At 37.7% G+C, this 22,943-nt stretch overlaps 1 protein-coding gene across 1 annotated transcript; it reads right to left on the bottom strand.

Annotated features, from left to right (window-relative positions):
* Nucleotides 1–4,181: 4,181 nt before the first annotated feature.
* On the bottom strand, nucleotides 4,182–5,518 carry LOC128126098 (uncharacterized). The gene is made up of 3 exons (XM_052763833.1): nucleotides 4,937–5,518; nucleotides 4,734–4,880; nucleotides 4,182–4,682 (listed from the first exon to the last, which is right to left on the bottom strand). The coding sequence occupies exons 1-3, from the start codon at nucleotides 5,516–5,518 to the stop codon at nucleotides 4,182–4,184; spliced, it is 1,230 nt and encodes a 409-aa protein (XP_052619793.1).
* Nucleotides 5,519–22,943: the final 17,425 nt, after the last annotated feature.

The following is a 22,943-nucleotide window of genomic DNA, read 5'->3' on the forward strand; positions in this document are numbered from 1 at the left end:
GGGACCGCTTCATCATATATGCTTAAACATTTACGTAGATAACTCACATAAAACACATCATGAATACCTGCCAAATCTTCCAACAATTCCAAACGGTATGCTTGTTTACCAATTCTCTGGATGATTTTGAAAGGACCAACAAATATGGGACTCAATTTTCCTTTCTTCCCAAATTGCATAATGCCTTTCCATGGGGATACCTTTAGCATTACAAAATCACCCACCTGGAATTCTATGGGTAGTCTCCTCTTTTCTGCATAGGACTTCTGTTGATCCTGGGTCGCTTTCATTCTTTCTCGTACGATTTGAATCTTGTCGGTGGTGTTTTGAATCATTTCAAGGCCTCTAAGGATTTCTTGTGCTATATCACGCCAACATAATGGCGTACAACATTTACGCCTATATAGTGCTTCATATGGTGGCATTTTGATTGAAGTGTGGTAACTGTTATTATACGAAAATTCGACAAGAGGTAAGTACTTGTCCCAGTTACAACCGAACTCCCAGATACATGCACGAAGCATATATTCTACTGTTTAGATTGTTCTTTCCGTCTGACCATTTGTTTGGGGATGATAAGCTGTGCTGAGAACAACTCGAGATCCCAATTCATGTTGCATACTTGCCTAAAAGTGAGAAGTGAAGCGAGTATCACAATTGGAAATGATCTTTAGTGACACACCATGTCTTGAAACAATTTCATCTAAGTATACTTGTGTGTATTTCTCCATTGGAGCCGTTTCACGCATGGCGAAAAAATGTGCACTCTTAGTCAGGCGGTCGAAGATTACCCAAATGCTATCATGTTGTTTAGCAGTCTTTGGTATTTTGGTAATAAAATCCATGGACAGCTCTTCCCATTTCCACACAGGAACACTAAGACTTTCTGGAGTTCTGTAAGGCTTTTTGTGCTCTGTTATGACTTGTAAGCATACTAAGCATTCCTGCACATATCTTCCAATGTCTCTCTTTAATCCAGGCCACCAATAATCAGCTCGTACATCATAGTACATTTTACTTGTACCAGGATGTATAGACAGTTGAGACTTATGAGCTTCATCTAAAATCTTTTGTCTTAATCCGCCAATCTTTGGAATCCATAGCCGATTCTTAAATACCTTTAATCCTCGTGGATCATCAAGCAAAACATCAGCATAATATATCATCCCTTCTTTCTTCACATTTTCTGTCTTTAAGGCCTCTATTTGCCATTTCTCTAGTTCATTAAGAATAGTGAACTTTATTGTAGTGTGAGTAATAGTATAACACATACTATTACGATAAAATTTTCTACTAAGAGCATCAGCAACTACATTGGCCTTTCCAGGATGGTACAAGATTTCACAGTCATAATCTTTGATCAGCTCCATAGCTCATTGTTGTCTCATATACATAGTTTGCTGATTGAATATATACCTGAGACTTTTGTGGTCGGTAAACAATTGGCATTTGTACCAAAAAGATAATGCCTCCAAAGTTTTAGGGCAAATACCACTGCAACGAGTTCGAGATCATGGGTGGGATAATTCTTTTCATAATCTTTTAGTTGTCTTGAGGCATAAGCTATCACTTTACCACGTTGCATCAACACATAACCGAGTCCCAACCTTGAAGCATCGCTATATACAGAGAAATCATTATCACCTTATGGAAGTGATAAGCTTGGAGCATGAGTCAAAAGATCTTTTAGAGTTGAGAAAGCTTTTTCTTGGGCTTCACCCCATTCGAACTTGGTTTCCTTTCGTGTAAGACTTATGAGAGGTACAACTATACAAGAAAAGTATTTAATGAATCTCCAGTAATATCCCACGATACCCAAGAAACTATGAATTTCAGAAGCATTACCGAGCGCTTCCCAATTTTTAATGGCTTTGATTTTGGTAGGATCTATGGATATATCGTCACCAGAAATCACATGGCCGAGAAATTGAACTTAGCGAAGCCAAAATTCACATTTCGTGAATTTAGCATATAGTTTCTCCTTTCGAAGAAGTTCTAATACCTCACGAATATGAATGGCATGATCAGATTCAGACTTAGAATAAATTAGAATATCATCATGAATACGGTGACAGATTTATCGAGCATTGGACGACATACCCGATACATCATATCCATGAATACAGCAGAAGTATTCGTCAAACTGAATGGCATGACAAGGAATTTGAAATGCCCATATCGAGTACGGAAAGCAGTCTTCGGTACATCCGACTCGTGTACTTTCAACTGATGATATCCAGATCTCAAATCAATCTTTGAGAAATAGCTAACACCATGAAGTTGATCAAATAAATCGTCAATGCGAGGTAGTGGGTACTTGTTCTTGAAAGTTACCTTATTTAGCTCACGGTAATCAATACACATTCGCATCGATCCGTCCTTCTTCTTGATAAACAATACTAGAGCACCCCAAGGTGAGGTACTCGGTCGAATGAAGCCTTTGTCAAGTAATTCCTGCATTTGGATCATCATTTCTATCATTTCAGCTGGCGCAAGACGATAATGAGTCTTTGCAATCAGAGCATCACCAGACACAAGGTCAACTCGGAATTCTACTTGCCTATCTAGAGGAAGTCCAGACAATTCTTCGGGAAAAACATCAGGATATTCATTAACAATGGGAACATCAATTACAACTTTATTCTCCTCTTTTGAGATATCAGATAAATAGAACATCCATTCGATATGAATTTACGGACTTTGAGGAAAGAGATTATTTTTAAGATTCTTTGTTCACCGTAGACATAAATAGGATTCTCCCCTTCAATAGGAATGTGTACTATCTTTTCATAGCACAAGAGTTCTGCATGGTTCTTTGACAACCAATCCATGCCGAGAATAATATCAAAGTTGGGCAAAGAGATAGGAATCAGATTAGCAAGAAAATTATAGCCATCAATTTCTATCACACAATCCCTATAGACTTTATCAGCAAGTAATGATATACTCCCCGCAGTATCTACATGAAATGGTTGTGCGAGTGCATAGCAAACAATTTGAAAGGAATGCACAAATTCATGAGACACAAAAGAATCAGAGGCACCATAATAGAGTCGGCCCTAGGGAATGGGCAACCTGGGCGACCGCCCCGGGCCTCTCAAAATCTCGGGTCCCCCTAAAATTTACGATTAATGTATATATATACGGTTTTTTTGATATAAAATAAAACATGCGGCTAAAAAAGCACATGCCGCTTGTAGTTGAGATGGTAGATTGGTAGTAGTTAATGTTGTAGATGCCCGGTTCGATCCTTGCTCAATGAATCTTTTAAATTTTTAATAGTATATTTTACTTAATAATCTATTAAATGTTGTGTGCCTCCCAACGCAAACAACTTCTTAGTTATCAAGAAATATGTTTTGATTTTTTTTTTTTATATATTTTACTTATTATTAATTATTAAAGGTTGTCTAGAGATATTTTTTGTGGCTCCCAAAACGACGCAAACGATTTCCTTTCCATTCTTTATTTATTATTATTTTTTATTTTTTAATTTCTATCCTATTTGTTAATTTCATTGTAGAAATCAAATTTTTGTATTCATATTTAATTTGGTATTACTTTGGTAATAATTTTAATATAAAATTCAATAGTTAGATGTAAAACAGAATCAATTTTCTTTTTCGTTTAAAAATGTTGTTAGAGACTTTTTTTTTACCCTATGGCAATCTCAAATTGTCGATGTGTCTTATGGCTTGCTTCCTCTGTTAGGTATATCTCTAATGTGGTACAAGTATAGTGGCTTTGTTCACTTTTTTTGCCTGGAGAATGAAAATTTATGGACATGACATAACTATGTTATGCATCGAGAAATATACATTTATCGATACTTGAAAGTCTTCAGACATGGCTTTGTTCACTTTTTTTGTCTGGAGAATGAAAATTTATGGACATGACATAGCTATGTTATGCATCAAGAAATATACATTTATCGAGACTTGAAAGTCTTCAGACATGGCTTTGTTCACTTTTTTTGCCTGGAGAATGAAAATTTATGGACATGACGTAGCTATGTTATGCATCGAGAAATATACATTTATCGAAACTTGAAAGTCTTCAGACATACGTTCATCGATGGAGTTTCTTTTTTAAGCGGTAGCAACCTCAAATAATTGTACATTTTAGTGAATTAGTACATGAAATTATTTGATTATTATATGTAATTTCAAGGGCCTCATCTTCTATTTCGCCCCGGGCCTCAAATTGGCTAGGATCGGCCCTGCACCAGAATCAAATAAGATATGGGCAGGACTAGAGTTGACTAGAAATGTACCAGTCACAACATTTGGGTCTTCACGTGCCTCCTCTGTGGTAATCTGAAATGCACGACCTTTAACTTTTGGCACCTCCTCCTTTTTAGTTGGAGTACTCTTTGGTTGTTGAGCAGGAGCTTGACTTCTCGCCGGTTGTTGAACAAAAACTTGACTTCCCGTCATTTGACTAGTAAGAGTAGGGCAAAAACGCTTCTTGTGGCCAGCAACACCACAAGCAAAACATGTAACATTCTTCATCGGACAAACATACTTCATGTGGCCTACTTCTCCACATCCATAACAAACCACCGATCCTTTTTCTAATCTGCATTCGACCGGATGATTATTTCCACAATTTCGACACAATGGCGATTGAAGAGAAAAAGATTGTGACCTACCGTGGCCACGGGGGGTATTATGAGTTTGCACCTGTTTACCAGGATCAGTTCGAATAGATTAAGATGGTGGAATAGAGGAAACATAAGCAGTTCGATCAATATGTGGATGCTTTGGAACAAAAAGAGTGGCACCACGTATTTCTAAGTCATGCTCACTTTTTCGAGCATACTCAACAACTTTATCAAATGACAGAACATCCCGATTAGTCACGAAATCGCGGATTTCATACTGTAGTCCATCCATGAATAATTGAATTTTATCGTCTTCAGTTGGATATACTTTACAACAAACCATGCTTTTTGATTGAACTGAGTTTCATAATCATTCACAATCATTCCTCCCTGTTTAAGCTCGAGGAATTCTTTCTCTAATCTTCTACTCATGTCTAGAGGACAATACTTTCCTAGAAAATGAGTTTTGAATAACTCCCATGATAAATTATCCTGGTCAAACCCGTTGAGAGCTTCATATGTTGCTTCCCGCCAGACCAAGGCTTCTCCGGTGAGCATTGCAGGAGCATAATTAGCCGTGTCTTCATTATCCACATGAGAGATACATAATACTTTCTCTATGTTCTGAATCCAAGTTAGAACAACTATGGGATTAAGGAAACCAGAAAACTCTGTAGCACCACTACTCTTGAAAGTTTTGAATGAGGGATGTCTCGTCATCTCCCTCGAAGATTCTCCAGTGGCTTCCTCTTTGCCGTTATCATTATTCTTTTTGTGTTCTTCGAGAGTCTGTCGAATAACACCAGTAAGTTTATCCACAAGTCGCACTTCACGAGGGGATACTGGAGTATTTACTTCATCAGGTTGAGGATCTCCACCCACCTTTGGTGTATGGCTACTCACCTGCTCAGCCATTGTTCTAAAAATTTGAAGTAATATATTACTTTAGTATATTAGAATTTATCATTACCTAATACTTTACTTCAATCTTTCCTATGGTTTGTATCTATATACTTACAATGAATCCGTTCATATATTGAACTTCTAACGGTTTAAGTCTAAATACCAATCCGTGGTATTTACTTCACTTAAACTACTGCTCTGATACCATGATTTGAAACACCCACACTTTCATACTTGAGACATTGTTACTCCAAAACATGCTACATGCATATTTATAAACAATATTTTACATTGATAGTTTTAAAAAAACAAAAGACTAGATACAAACCGACTAAGTTTTAGTATATTACATAGCTACCCAGGAAATCATAATTTTATACATACATGATCACTAAATACAAAAAGTAATATTATTAAATATTCTAAATCTTCCAACAGTATGTGTCTATACTAGATCATTATTACCTGCAATAGTTAAACACTGAGAGGGATAAGCGGTGACGCTTAGTGAGTTCAATAATAGATACAATATAACATTATTCCATATATATTCTTCAACATGGCAGAAGCAAAGAGGAACAAGGAACAACAAAGGCATATGTGAATCATGCGACAAGCTTTCCATATCAATCAATGATTTGATTCAAAGATATACGATCCATGAGACATAACAATTTCAATACTTGATAAACATCAATAAAGCTTCGGCCCAAATGGCATAAAAGACATACACTTTCTAATTAAAAATTTTGGTAGATTTCAGGCTTTTAGCCCTATCTAACCTTCTGCTAATGCCATACGGGTAGAAGTCATTCTCTTACGAGACATGCTCTACATGACCAGAGGCTACATACCAATACCATGGTGAATCTAAGTCCTTTCATTGATCACATGGTCAGAGGTATAACTTTGCTACCATAATAGCTTGAAATAATAACACGAGATAATAACACGGAAAAGCACATAACACATATAACACATAACATCAAGTTGTTCCTATATATTGAACTCACCGTGAAATAACCGGAGGTTAAAATAGTAATTTGGGCAGCACTTCGTTCTTATAAATAACTTTCTTCGATGAAAACCGGGAGATTTATTGAAAACCGGGCCTTGCGAGGGTTGAGCTTCAAGCCGAAAAGATAAATTTCTCGAGGTCTTCAGACACTTCGGGACGTTCCTTGGGTGTTAGGTAGGTTCTCGGGGCTTCGGGGGTTAAAAGTGGCTTGAAAGAAGATTTAAGGTGAAAAAGTACGAAAAATTCCAACCAAAACCGGGAGGATTCGCACCTCCCTTTATATAGGATGAGAAGACTTAGGACGAAGGGAAGGAGGGGACACACGTTGGATGCGAGGCGAGGGCAGGTGGCGGATGTGAAACCGAGACACGGGTGCGACACGCGACGCTTCGCGATTGGACCTCCGCTTCGGATGCGAGGAGCAGGCGACACGCGTTGACAGTTAGCTTTGGATGACTCATCAAGTCGGACACGAGGTAGGCTCGCGTACGAGGGTGACGTGGCCGAACCCTGACCACGCGAAATTTCTCGGTTCTCGTGATTTCTTGGATTTTGTGTCCCGAACTTCAAAAATCCATAACTTTCGTATACGAGCTCCGTTTTCGACGTTCTTTATATGCACGCGTAGGCGAGATTATACTCTATAAATTTTGTTTAGACTTCATTGGCTAATTTTGACTTTATTTTTAATATTATTATGTTTAACAGACCGGGACAGGAAAATCCGTTAAAAAATCATAACTTCTTCATCCAACGTACGTTTTCGTCTGTCTTTTTACAGTTGTACTACTATTGACGAGACCTTCGATTCTTGTTTAGGTTGTGTCGGCTAAAAATCACTCGATCTTTATTTCGAGTTTTTAGCTGAATATTGCTATTCCGTTGTACTACTATTACCGTTTTACTTATTTGCAACTTTATATTTTCGTTAATTTCAATAACTGACATTTGATTGGAATCTCATAAGATTTCCCAGCACTTTCTGAACGATTCTAAACATAGTTTTACGTCAATTCTAGTAAAAAACTATCTGTTAGAACTCAATACTCAAATTCATATAATTTTTCATAATATTATTCATTACAAAATACGATAACTGAATGTATATGTTACATTAAATATGTTTATTTTATCTATGTTCAATTTTTATTATAATCACATATGATTATACAAGGAATTCATTATTAATCACATGTGATTAGTTATTTTATTTTGATAATAAATTTATCCTTAATCACATTTGATTTTACATTTTATAAATTGATGTATATTCAATTTTTTGTTATGTGATTATTCAGTAGTTCTATATTAAATTTGCTTATTATAGTGTTAATCATATATAATTGTTGGTTTATGATATTGTTAATCATATGCGATTGTCAGTTTATCTATGTTCAATTATCTGTTATAATTACATATGATTATATAAGGAACTCATTTTAAATCACATGTGATTATTCATTGATTCTACAAGTGAATGTTGTACTTCTTCTAATGATGCAAATTCAAGCAGTATGATGAGTATAATTTGTGTATTAGATTTTTATATGTCAGAGCCTCTACATGATATCAGAACAAATGTTCCTGAAGATTTTAAACCAACTAAGTCAACGAGGTTCAAAGATGTTGATGAGGGAGTTAATTTTTATAAAAGATATGCAGAGAATGCTGGTTCTGATGTTCGTATGAACACATTAAGGAAAAAGGGTGATATTATAAAGCACATGTATGTGGTTTGCAACATGATGGGTAAACTAAAAATGAATTCAACGGAACGTAATACAATCTACAGGGTGACAAAAAATAAATCTAAAATTATTATGAAATGTGTCAAAGGAACATATGAGTACCTGTTTGACAACTTTCAAGAAAATCACAACCATGACCTTGAAGATAAAATTCACTTGGAAAGTACAAGATTCTTTCATATTCTGAAAATGAGTTCATTTTTTGGGATCCTACAGTGAAAATGGGTGCTACAAAAGCTTACAAGTTGAAATCAACCTTGAAAGGCGGTTTTGAGCATGTAAGGGGGAATGCTGTAGATTACAGAAATTTCAAGAGGGAATTATGGATCTATTATTGGATTCAAGATGCACAACTCATCGTGATGAATGATCAGAAAACAACTATCTGGATTATTCTTTTTATATCCAACTTGCTTCTTGGTGTTTGTGATTGATTAGAGGTATTACACTTGTGATACTAAAGCTCTCAAAGGTTAAAGATCAAGCTACAATTGAAAAGTAACATCCTAACTTTTTTTAGTTATGATTTTTCGATTATATATGCTAGACATAGGGTTTACAAGCTTTGTATGAGTATTGCATGTACAATTAGAAAAACTAGATCCAAAGCTTTAGGGTTTGAATGTGCATCATAAGATTGTTGTTATGCTCAAAACCCATCAGTGGTATCAGAGCCTAGGTCGTTTTTCTATTGTATTTGATGCATAGCTAAATTGTTCAAAGCTGAAAAAGTCGAAAAACTGCTTCTGCCTGATGAACTCGTCGAGTCCCATTGATGAAATCGACAAGTCACGGCTACTCGACGAGTTCAGTCTGTGACTCGACGAGACAGCTCGTCTGTTAGCAGATTTTTCGGGATTTTGACTAGAATTGGGTTGGGATAATTACCATAAACATTTTTAACTGATAAAATTCGATTTTTTCAGTATGGTAATGATTATCTTCATCCAATTAGAAGATAATTGTCAAATAATAAGATAATTACTTGTTTATATGATAAAATTAATTATTTGTATTATTTAATATGAATTATCTTGCCATAAATTGAATTAGGTCAAATTTAGATAATCACGAATTATTTGATTAATTAAACTATCTGAAATTTGGTCTAGAATGTTTTGAAAAGTTTCAAAACTTGCCCTCAAGTTTTGGAATTAAAATTTTTTGATTAATAGTTTAATTATGAAATATTTAAATTCTAAACCCTAGAATTTTACAAGTTTAAAATTCAACCCTTATACTATTATAATATTAAAATATTAATAATTATATATATATATATATATATATATATATATATATATATATATATATATATATATATATGTATATATGTATAAGATAAGCTAGTCTTACTGTTAGTAGGCCTCATTTACGAAGCTGGTCTATAAGGGGTGTTTAAGGAAGTGACCTGTAAAATGACCACCATTGGGTATCCACTCTTACCCACCGCACTCTTGACTAGTGGAGGGTCGTTAGCCGAATGGGTAAGATAGGACAACTAATTCCTCATTAATAAGTATAATGATTTTATAAAGTAACTAAATGTTTTTCACAAATTCCTAATCTTTGTTACTTTAGGTAAAACGTGAAATGATGCTATTCCATGAAATTACACTTTGTACCTTGCCAAATTGTTAGTGGAGTGTGCGTGGTTAACCGACACACTAATTTGGGATTAGCGAGGGTGACAAAGGGTAGCTTGATGTTTATGATAGATCAATAGAGCGTGTGTGGCTAACCGACACATTGATTAGGTGGTAAATTACATCGAGAGTAACGAGTATATTTGCATGGTTATTCACACCTTGTTTGCGATCCTCGGTATCCCAGTCACAAACTTGAAGGGCATATCGAGATTTAAACATGTCATCGAAAAGTTTAATGAATCTCAAAAGAATCTAGGAATTTCAATTCATTTAAAACTTAAAATCTTTTCGTTTTTCATGGTGGAAATTGGTGAATCGTCATTCACCTACCTTCAAATATTTTGCAATTGGATTACGGTATACCTCTTCCGAATTGTGAAATATTGTGTTGGATCCTAGCCCTAATTTTTCATTTAGGTGTTAAATTGGAGATTCTTATCTAATCTAAACTTTGGCTCTTTTCTATTTCAGATGTCTACTCCAAACAACAACGCTTCTGGCTCGAACCCTTCTGGCTCATTCTCACTCATGAACTTGTGTGGGAGGGTGATCTTTAATGGATCCAATTTGAACGATTGGATTCGCAACATTCGCATGGTCACCCGCTACGAGGACAAAGAGTATGTTCTCGACAAGGAGTTGAAGGAGGTTAATCCAAACACTGCTACTCCCGAGGAAATTGTTGCGTATGAAACTCATGAGAGAGATGCTACTAAGGTCATTGCATCATGCTCACAACAATAACTACTGAACTCCAAAAGTCCTACGAGGACTACTATCCATTCGAGATGCACCAAGATTTGATGGAAAGGTACCATCAAAGTGCTAGGCAAGAAAGTTACAAGATCATCGTTGCGATGATCACTACTAAAATAAAGGATGGAGAGTCCATCACGACCCACTTGCAGAAAAGGCAAAGATTTGTGGACTGCTTACTGAAGTTGAATGTCAACTTCGATGATGAGCTGGCCATAGATATCATTCTACACTCCTTGCCTCCATGCTATGATCAGTTTCGTATGACTTATCATATGAAAAAGGAGGAGGTCACTCTAAGCAAGCTTCAATGCCTGCTAAGGACTACTGAGAGTAGTCTAAAAGGCAAATATATTGCATCTACTCCTACTACTACTGCTCCTGTCTTAGCTATTGGGCAAGGAAAAGGAAATAAGAGTAAGGCTCCTTCTAAGAGCCACAAGGTAAAGTCCCATGATGGAACCTTATCTAGTGGAACCAAAGTTGTTCTTGTTGCTCCCTTTTCCAACCCGAAGGAAGCAGAGTGCTTCTACTGCCACGACAAAGGGAATTGAAAACGAAGCTGCCTGAAGTACCTGCAGGACATCAGGGATGGGAAGATAAAGCCCACCTTCGTAGGTATTTATACTATTCAATCTAATAACTCATCGCATGCTATGTCTTGGGACCTCGATACAGGATGTGGTTTTCACATTTGTTCTGATTTGCAGGGTCTAAGAAGAAGTAGGGATGTGGAGCTTGGGAAGATAAACTTGATCATGGGGAATAGGAAAGTGTCGTCTGTCACCAAGATTGGAGTTTACTCTTTAGTGCTTAGTAATGGGTTAGGATTAGACTTGAACAATTGTTGCAACTCGTCAGAAATGACACGAAACATTATTTTTTTTCATGGTTTATATAAACAAGGTTTTAGATTTTCGTTTAATAATGAAACTGGTTCTATTAATTCTTTCTTGAATGGTAAATTTTACTTTGAAGCATTGCCTTGTAATGGAATATATGAAACTGTGATGGTTGTAGACAATTTAGGAAATGATGTGTTACATATCGATTCGTCCAATGGTTTGGACAAGGCATGCTTATGGCATTATCGTCTTGGACATGTCAACCAGAAGAGCATAACCCAACTCCAAATGGATGGAGTGTTGGAGTAATTTGACCTCAAGTCCGATGACACGTGCGAGTATTGTTTACTTGGAAAGATGACCAAGTCACCCTTCACCGGTACTTGTGAAAGGGGTGAGGGTTTATTGGATCTCATACATACCGATGTATGTGGGCCCTTCTGATCCACCACAAGGGATGCGAACCGCTTTTATGTGACTTTTACCAACGATTATAACAAATATGGGTTTATTTACTTAATCAAGCACAAGTAAGAAACCTTTGAAAAGTTCAAAGAGTTTAAGCAAGAAGTGGAGAATCAGCTGGGCAGGAAAATTAAAATGCTCCGATCTGATCGAGGTGGTCAATATCTTAGTATTGAATTCCACGACTACCTCAAGGAATGCAGAATTGTTTCACGATTGACGCCACCTAGGACACCACAGTTGAATGATGTGGATGAGAGGTGCAATAGATCCTTGTTGGACATGGTTCGTTCCATGATGAGTCGAGCTTCATTACCTATCTCATTCCGGGGGTATGCCTTGGAGACTTCCGCCCATATCCTTAATCTAGTAACAACTATGAAGGCTGCCAAAACACCTCACAAGATGTGAACAGGGAAGGTTCCATCGTTGGCACACATCAAGGTTTGGGGTTGCGAGACTTTCGTAAGAAGAGAGACTCACGACAAACTTGAACCTCGTAGTGAGCGATGTATTTTCATCGGCTATCCGCAGAAGTCCTTTGGATAACTCTTCTATAGATCAAGTGACAATGTTGTCTTTGTTGCGAGGAGAGGGGTTTTTCGAGAGCGAAAACTCATATGCCAAGAGCAAAGTGGGAGGCAAATTGATCTTGAAGAGCTTCAATAATCAAGCGATGAAGGAACCTCTAACAATGGCGCTCAACCCGAGGAGGAAACTCCTGTTGAACCGATTGACGAGTCCTTACCTATTAGACGTTCCAGTAGAGTTAGTGTTCCACCGATGTTGTATGGTTTCCATATAACAAATGAAGGTGATACGTTTATTAGTGATATCACACTCTTAAATTTGGGTGAACCTTGATGGGTTTTAGCCATAAGAACTTTCCTATGTGCGCATGCAAAACCCTAATGCTTGGATCTGGGCTTTCTAATTAAACATGCTTTGAATCCAAGACTTTTAATGACTAATTAGGAATAAGAACAATACTAAATCAGATCTAGAATCATACCTTTGAATCTCTTGTTTGATCTTGTTGTCTTGGAGCTCTAGAGTCATAATTGTCACTCCTCTAATGGCTTACAGACACCAAATAGCAAGGAGGATGATTTGGGAGAGAGGAGAGGGGAGGAAATCGGCCAGGGGTTCTCTACTTTAGATGAAGTGCCGATTTCCCTTTACCATAGGGTCTATTTATACTTGTAGACTCCTTAAGGGTTACAACTTAAACCCTAGTTGGATAATCTTCTCTTAAAGCAATCCAAATCCATTCCTTAGATAGACTTGGACGATTTTAAGCTATCCCTAGCTTCTAGAATTCGTCCAACCCCTATCCAATATGGATTTACAGTCTAAAGTTTAACTATCAAACAATTGACAGTTTATACCCTCTTATTTAATTAATCTCTTTAAGTCACCAAATTAATTCTAATTAATTCTATGACTTATATTAATCAAATAACAATATTATTATTCTTTATATTATTCTCATAATATATTAATAATATTTATTCTCTCTTAATGAATCATCCTATCAAGTTGCTATGGTGAAGGCAACCCAAAAGGACCATGCACAATCGAGTCAAATACTTGCCTAATATAGTTGCAGCCTTAGACACTATTCCAACAGTCTCCCACTTGGATAAGTCTAGTAACTATATGCACAAGTACAATTTGATTTGCAATCATAGCTGTCAAAGACGCTGTCAAACTCTGATCTAATCAATCTTGTCCTTTAGATAAGGGATCGTACAGTCCTCTGTTAGATATCATGCTGACAATTCTATGGAATGATTAGTCAAGCATTTAGGTTTCTCGATCTCTGATTTATTTGACATAGAACTTAATTGAACACATCAATTCAGTTCTGACCGGGCCCGACACATAAGTCAAATCAAATCATCGAGCGGTCGAGATATCGCTTTTACCTTCTTAGATAAAAGTTACACATAAACTTCGACTTATATGCATTTACTTATTCATTAACCAACTATACACAACAATGCGTTTTATAACACCGAGTTACTGATGCGTTTTCGCATTATCAATGTACAATCAGTTAACAAATAACAAACCATATATCTAGGTTTTAAGACTATATGATATTATCGTCTTGCGATCACCCTTTTATATCATATTCCACAAGGTGATTCCAGCAAGCGCGGGTTTGTTCCAATGCTCAAAACTAGTTCATAAGCACTCATGAACGTTGCAGCAACCCTTTGCTATGTCTAACACCATTTAGACAATCTACATACCAATTCATGACAATCTTCATTCATATCTACTTCCAACATATGAACGATTGTGGACAATTTGAATAATTCGATTATTCTTAATAAATTCAATTATTCTAGAAGTCAAAACATGCAAAGTGAAACAATAGTTAAACAATTAACATAAGACAGTAACATTACTCATAAATAGAACTCCTTTATTTAATCATCAAATTTTAATTACATTTATCTATTACACGTTTCTAATACTATCTAATCTATGCTAATATCATCCTTCAGCCCAATACTCCTAGCATGCTGCAAGTGCTTAACCCTACTCAGTCCCTTCGTAAGCGGATCTGCTGGGTTATCTTCTGATGATATCCTCTTCACTATGAGTTGTCCTTCTTCTACACGATGTCTAATAAAGTGATATTTTCTGTCGATATGTCGTGATCTACCATGATCCCTCGGCTCCTTGGTCAAGGCAACCGCTCCTTCATTATCACAGAAAATCTCCATGGGCTCCTTTATGGCAGGTACAACTCCAAGATCACCGATGAAGTTCTTCAGCCATATTGCCTCTTTCGACGCTTCGCTCGCTGCAATGTACTCTGATTCGCACATTGAATCAGCTACGGTTTCCTGCTTGGAATTCTTCCATGTCACTGCTCCTCCATTCAGGGTAAAGACCCAGCCCGACTGCGAACGGTAGTTGTCCCTGTCGGTCTGAAAGCTAGCGTCACTATACCCTGGCACCTTCAAGTCATCAATCCCTCCGAGGACTAAGAACCATTCCTTCGTCCTCCGAAGGTACTTAAGGATATTCTTCACCGCAATCCAATGGGCTCTGCCAGGATTCCCTTGATATCTACTAACCATGCTCAAAGCGAAAGCTACATCAGGGCGAGTACAATCATAGCGTACATGATTGAGCCAACTGCAGAAGCATATGGTACTCGGCTCATTTCTGCTATTTCAGCTTCGGTACTCGGACTTTGACTCTTACTCAACTTGACATTACTATGTATTGGTAATTCTCCCTTCTTCGAGTTTTCCATACTAAAATGTTTTAGTACCTTCTCTAAGTAAGTGTTCTAACTAAGTCCTATTAGTCTCTTACTTCTTTCTCTTACTATCCTTATTCCCAAAATGTAAGAAGCCTCTCCAAGGTCCTTCATAGCGAAGCACTTCCCGAGCCAGGACTTAACTTCCTGCAGAGTCGGGATGTTGTTTCCTATGAGTAATATGTCATCAACATATAGAACGAGGAAGCTAACTATACTCCCACTGGCTTTGACATATATACACGACTCATCTTCGCTTCGTACAAATCCAAACTCTTTGACTTTCTCATTGAAGCAAAGATTCCATCCGCGAGATGCTTGCTTAAGTCCATAAATGGACTTCTCAAGCTTACACACTCTATTCAGATGCTTCGGATCCACAAACCCCTCTGGCTGATACATGTAAACATCCACAACCAACTTTCCATTAAGGAAAGCGGTCTTGACATCCATTTGCCAAATCTCATAATCATGAAATGCGGCAATCGCTAGCATCACTCTAATAGATTTTATCTTCGCAACTGGTGAGAAGGTCTCATCATAGTCAACTCCGGGAGTTTGAGTAAAGCCCTTCGCAACCAATCGCGCCTTATACGTGTGTACGTTTCCATCCACATCGGTCTTCTTCTTGAAGATCCATTTGCACCCAACGGTCTTACGTCCGGGCACATTATCAACCAAATTCCAAACTTGGTTATCATACATGGATTGGATCTCGCTATCCATTGCCTCTTTCCATTTCGTAGACTCCGGGCCTGCCATGGCTTCCTTATAGCTATTAGGTTCATCAAGATTTATTAGTGTACCATCACTAATATACGTGTCCCCTTCGGTAGTAATATGAAAACCATAAAACTGGGGATGAACTCTAACTCTATCGGAACGTCTAAGAGGTAAGGACTCGTCAATCGGTTCAACCGGAGTTTCCTCCTCGGGTTGAGTGCCAGCGGTAGAGGTTCCTTCATCTATCGACTCTTGAATCTCTTCAAGCTCGATTTGCCTCCCACTGTCTCCTTGGCCTATGAGTTCTCGCTCTCGGAAAACTCCTCTCCTCGCAACAAAGACAACATTGTCTTTCAGTCTATAGAAGAGATATCCAAAGGATTTCTGCGGGTAGCCGATGAAAATACATCTCTCACTACGAGGTTCAAGCTTGTTGTGAGTATCTCGTCTTATGAAAGCCTCGCAACCCCAAACCTTGATATGTGCTAACGAGGGAGCTTTCCCTGTCCACATCTTGTGAGGTGTTTTGGCAAACTTCTTAGTAGGGACTCGGTTAAGGATATGGGCGGCAGTCTCTAAGGCATACCCCCAAAAAGAGATTGATAGTGAAGCACGACTCATCATAGAGCGAACCATATCCAATAAGGTTCGATTACGCCTTTTTGCCACACCATTCAACTGCGGTGTCATAGGAGGCGTCAATTGTGAAACTATTCCACACTCCTTGAGATAATCGTGGAATTCAAGACTTAGGTACTCTCCTCCTCGATCGGATCGAAGCATCTTGATTTTCCTGCCCAATTGATTCTCCACTTCATTCTTGAACTCTTTGAACTTTTCAAAGGTTTCTGACTTTTGCTTGATTAAATAGATATTCCCATATCTACTATAATCATCGGTAAAAGTCACGTAGAAGCGGTTCCCATCCTTCGTGGTTGATCTAAACGGTCCACATACATCGGTATGTATTAGGTCCAATAGACCCTCACCCCTTTCACACGTACTCGTGAAGGGTGATTTAGTCATCTTTCCAAGAAAACAAGACTCGCACGTGTCATCTTCCCTAAGGTCGAATGACTCAAACACTCCATCCTTTTAGAGTTGGGCTATGCGTTTCTTGTTGACATGTCCAAGACGACAATGCCACAAGGATGCTTTATCCATACTAGTGGAAGAATCTATGTTTAAAACATCATTTCCTAAGTTATCAACGATCATAACAGTTTCATAAATTCCATTACATGGTATAGCTTCAAAGTAAAAGACACCATTTAGAAAAGCCAAAATAGAACCATTCTCATTATTAAAAGAAAATCTAAAACCTTGTCTATACAAACCATGAAATGAAATGATGTTTCTAGCCATTTCTGGCGAATAGCAACAATTGTTTAAATCTAAACATAAATTATTCCTAAGCACTAAAGAATACACTCCAATCTTGGTCACAGGCGACGATCTTCTGTTCCCCATGATTAGATTAATCCTTCCTTGCTCCACATCCCTACTTCTTCTTAGTCCCTGCACATTTGAACAAATGTGATAACCACAACCGGTATCAAGAACCCAAGAAATAGCATGATTAGAATCGTTAGATTTAATTGTGTATATACCTGCGAAAGATGGCTTGATCTTTCCTTCCTTGATGGCTTGCAGGTACTCTGGGTAGCTTCTCTTCCAATGTCCTATCTTGTGGCAGTGGTGGCACTCTGCCTCCTTAGGGTTAGGGAAGGGCTTAGCGGGATCAACTTTGGTCCCACTAGAAGAGGCACCATCTCGGGCTTTAACCTTGCGATAGTTCTTAGACGAAGCCTTCCTCTTCTTTCCCTTTCCTTGACCAATGGCCAAGACAGGAGCAGCGGGTGGATTGGGAGTTGGTGCAACAGACTTGTCTTTGAAGTTGCTCTCAGCGACCCTCAAGAGACCTTGGAGTTTGCTTAGGGTGACCTCCTCTTTGTTCATGTGGTAGGTCATCCTAAATTGATTGTACATCGGAGGCAAAGAGTGAAGCACCATGTCGATCGCCAAGTCTTCCCCAAAGTCAACATTTAACTTGCAATGGCGGTCAACATACCTTTGCATCTTTTGCAGGTGCACGGTAAGAGACTCTCCATGACCCATCTTAGCGGAAATCATGTTAGTGAAAATCTCATAACGCTCTTGTCTCGCGTTTTGGTGGTATCTCTCCAATAAGTCTTGATGCATCTCGTACGGGTACATGTCCTCGTAGGACTTTTGGAATTCGGAGTTCATGGTGGCTATCATGATGCAATGTACCTTCGTTGCATCGCGCTCATGAGTTTCAAAAGCGGTTATTTCAGCCAGAGTAACGATTTCAGGGTTGATTTTCTCGAGCTTCTCATCGAGGACATACTCCTTATCCTCATAGCGAGCAATGGTGCGAATGTATCTTATCCATTCGCTAAAGTTCGTTCCATCGAAAGTGACCTTTTGGCAAAGGCTCATCAACGTGAAAGAACTTGCAGCAGCGTTGTTTGCGTTCGACATCTACAAATAGAAAGGACAAAGATAGATTAGAATATGAATCCCTAATTATTACCCTATAAGAAAAATTAGGGCTAGGATCCAACAACAACATTTACATATTAGAAAAGGGATGCCGTAATCTAACATGCAAATAAATTGAAGGTAAGTGAATGACGATTCACTAATTCTCCACCATAAAAACCTAACTATAAGTCCTAAATGTATTGAGAATTCCTAGGTTCGGATGAGATTCATTGAAACTATTCAATGGCTTGTTTAAATCTCGATATGCCCCTCTAGTTTGTGACTGGGATACCGAGGATCACAAAGCGGGTGTGAATTACCATGCAAATTCACATGGTGCCTTCGTTGTAACGATCACCTATTCGATGTGCCGGTAAACCACACACGCTCCATCGAACTATGATAAACAATGAATCACCCTTTGCCACCTTTGCTTAGAACCAATTACTGTGCCGGTAAACCACACACGCTCCACTAACTTCTTAGCAAGGGTGCAAAGTGTAATTTCATGGGATTGCATCAATTCACTTTTCCTAAAGTAACTAAGATTGGGAAATTTTTAAAAAAATGTGTAGTTACTTTGTATTACTTATTATACTTTTAATGAGAGGATGAGGTTGCCCTATCCTACTCGTTTGGCTAACGACCCTCCACCGATCAAGCAAGCAGTGGGTGTGAGTGTACACCCATTAAGCGCCATTTTATAGGCCGCAACCTTATACCCACCTTATAAATCGGCTTCGTGAATGAGGCCTACTAACGGTAAGACTAGTATTTTAGTTATACATACATATATATATATATATATATATATATATATATATATTATTCTTGTAATATTATATTAGTATAGGGTTGTATTTTAAACCTTTTCAAATCTAGGGTTTGAAATTTAAATTGTCTAAATTAAAACTTTTAATCACAAAATATAAATTTCAAAACTTGAGGACAAGTTTTAAACATTTAAAACATGGAGGATCAAATAACAAATAATTTTAAATTAACAATTAATTTCCTAATTATCTATATTTGATTTATTCAAGATTTTTTGCAAGATAATTACCAAATTAATCAAAATAATTAATTAATTATCATATAAGGAAATTAAATATTTTATTAGTTGATAAATATCTTTAATTAGATCATGATTATAGTCATATATATCAAAAAATCGGATTAGGGTTGATCTAATATGATTAAGGTAAGTTTCCATAAGATAATCATGAAGAAATCCCGAATCTGGCCATTCCTGACGCTTGGACTCGCCGAGTGCACCAAGGGACTCGCCGAGTCAGGCCAACTCGCCGAGTCCATGACTCAGAAACACAAAAATCGAATTTTGCAGTTAAGTTTCAAACAAATAAGCAACAATTTAATGAAAACCAAGCTAGGCTCTGATACCACTGATGGGTTTTAGCCATAAGAACTTTCCTATGTGCTCATGCAAAACCCTAATGCTTGGATCTAGGCTTTCTAATTAAACATGCTTTGAATCCAAGACTTCTAATGACTAATTAGGAATAAGAACAATACTAAATCAGATCTAGAATCATACCTTTGAATCTCTTGTTTGATCTTGTTGTCTTGGAGCTCTAGAGTCACAATTGTCACTCCTCTAATGGCTTACAAACACCAAATAACAAGGAGGATGATTTGGGAGAGAGGAGAGGGGAGGAAATCAGCCAGGGGTTCTCTACTTTAGATGAAGTTCCGATTTCCCTTTGCCATAGGGTCTATTTATACTTGTAGACTCCTTAAGGGTTACAACTTAAACCCTAGTTGGATAATCTTCTCTTAAAGCAATCCAAATCCATTACTTAGATAGACTTGGACGATTTTAAGCTATCCCTAGCTTCTAGAATTCGTCCAACCCCTATCCAATTTAGATTTACAGTCTAAAGTTTAACTATCAAACAATTGACAGTTTATACCCTCTTATTTAATTAATCTCTTTAAGTCACCAAATTAATTCTAATTAATTCTATGACTTATATTAAGCAAATAACAATATTATTATTCTTATTATTATTCTCATAATATATTAATAATATTTATTCTCTCTTAATGAATCATCCTATCAAGTTGCTATGGTGAAGGCAACCCAAAAGGACCATGCACAACCGGGTCAAATACTTGCCTAATATAGTTGCAGCCTTAGACACTATTCCAACAAACCTAACACCTACAAGGAATCCATGGCGGGCCCAGAGTCTGCAAAGTGGAAAGAGGCTATGGACAGCGAGATTTAGTCCATGTATCACAATAAAGTTTGGAACTTGGTTGACAATGTACTGGGTCGTAAGACGATCGGGTGTGAATGGATCTTCAAGAAGAAGACCGACATGGATGGGAAAGCACACACGTATAAGGTGTGATTGGTTGTGAGGGGCTTTACTCAAACTCCTGGAGTTGACTATGATGAGACCTTCTGTCCAGTAGTGAAGATTAAATCTATAAGGGTTATGCTAGCCATAACTGCATTTCATGATCATGAAATACGGAAAATAGATGTCAAATCCGCCTTCCTTAATGGGAAGTTGGCTGAGGATGTTTACATGAGTCGTCCAGAGGGTTTTGTCGATTCAAGGTACCCGAATAGAGTGTGTAAGCTTGAGAAATCCATATATGGATTGAAACAAACGTCTCGCAGATGGAATCTTTGTTTCGATGAGAAGGTCAAAGAGTTTGGTTTCTTGTGAAGCAAGGATGAGTCCTGTGTATTTGTCAAAGCCAGTGGGAGTATAGTTAGCTTTCTCGTATTGTATGTGGATGACATACTGCTCATAGGAAACGACGTCCCAATATGGCAGGAGGTCAAATCCTGGCTTGGGAAGTGCTTCGCTATAAAGGACCTCCGAGAAGCTAATTATATTATAGGGATAAGGATATTAAGAAATAGGAGTAACAGACTAATAGGGCTTAGTCGAAGTACTTACCTGGATAAAGTGCTAAAATGTTTTAGCATGGAGTATTCCAAGAAAGGAGAGTTATCAATCCAAAGCAATACCAAGTTGAGTAAGACTCAAAGTTCGAGTATCGATGCTGAGATAGCAAAGATGAGCCGAGTACTATACGTTTCTGCAGTTGGCTTGATCATGTATGCTATGGCATGTACTCGCCCTGATGTGGCCTTCACTTTGAGCATGGTCATCAGATATCAAGGGAACCCTGGTAGAGCTTATTGGACTGTAGTGAAGAACATTCTTAAGTACCTATAGAGGACTAAATACTGGGTTCTTATCCTCGGTGGGAGTGATGAATTGAGAGTGCAAGGGTATAGTGACACTAGTTTTCAGATAGGCCGAGATAATTTCCACTATCAGTCGGGCTGGGTGTTTACCCTGAATGGAGGAGCAATGACTTGGAAAATTTCCAAGCAGGTGATCGTAGCTGATTCAACGTGCGAATTAGAGTACATAGCAGCGAGCGAAGCGTCAAAGGAGGCAATATGGTTGATGAACTTCATCAGAGACCTTGGAGTTGTACCAGCCATAAAGAAGCCTTTGGAAATTTTCTGTGATAATGAAGGAGCGGTTGCCTTGAACAAGGAACCAAGGGATCATGGACGATCTAGCCACATCGACAGAAAATATCACTTCATTAGACATCGAGTAGAAGGACTCCTCATAGTGAAGGGGGTATCGTCAGAGGAGAACCTAACAGATCCCCTTACGAAGGGACTAAGTAGGGTTAAGCACTTGCAGCATGCTAGGAGCATTAGGCCGAAGGACGATATTAGTTTTAGTGATTAGATAGCTACTTAGAAACTTGTAATAGATAAATTGTAATTTACATTTTGATGACTAAATAAAGGTGTTTTATTTATAAGTAATGTTATTGTCTTATGGCAATTATTTACTATTGATTCACTTTGCATGTTTTGACTTCCAGAATAATAAGATTATTCAAACTATCCACAATTGATCGTACTTTGGAAGTAGGTATGAGTCAAGATTGTCATGAATTGGGTTGTAAATTGTCTAAGCGTTTAGACATAGCAAAAGTTTGCTACAAAGTTCATGAGTGCTTGTGAAATAAGATTTGAGTATTGGATTAAACCCGCACTCACATGAATCACTCCATGGATTTCATCACGAGTGATTGTGAGATGATAATATCATATATTCTTTAAACCAAGACATATGAGTTTTTGTTTACAAGTTGGTTGTGCATTGATAATGCGTAAACGCATCAGTAACTTGATGTTATAAAGCATATTGTTGTGCATGATTTGATGAGTAAATAGTACAAGCATATGAGTCGAACTTTATCTATTGCTTTTATCCTATGAGGATAAAAGTGATATCTTGGGCCCATCGATGATTTTGTTTTGACTTATGTGCCAGGCCCAGTCATGACTAAGTTGATGTGTTCAGTTGAGTTCTATGTTAGACAAATCAGAAATCGAGAAACAAATTGCTGGACAATAAGTATGACTATGT

The sequence above is a fragment of the Lactuca sativa genome, chromosome 5 (assembly GCF_002870075.4).
Source record: "Lactuca sativa cultivar Salinas chromosome 5, Lsat_Salinas_v11, whole genome shotgun sequence".
Lineage (NCBI taxonomy): Eukaryota > Viridiplantae > Streptophyta > Magnoliopsida > Asterales > Asteraceae > Lactuca > Lactuca sativa.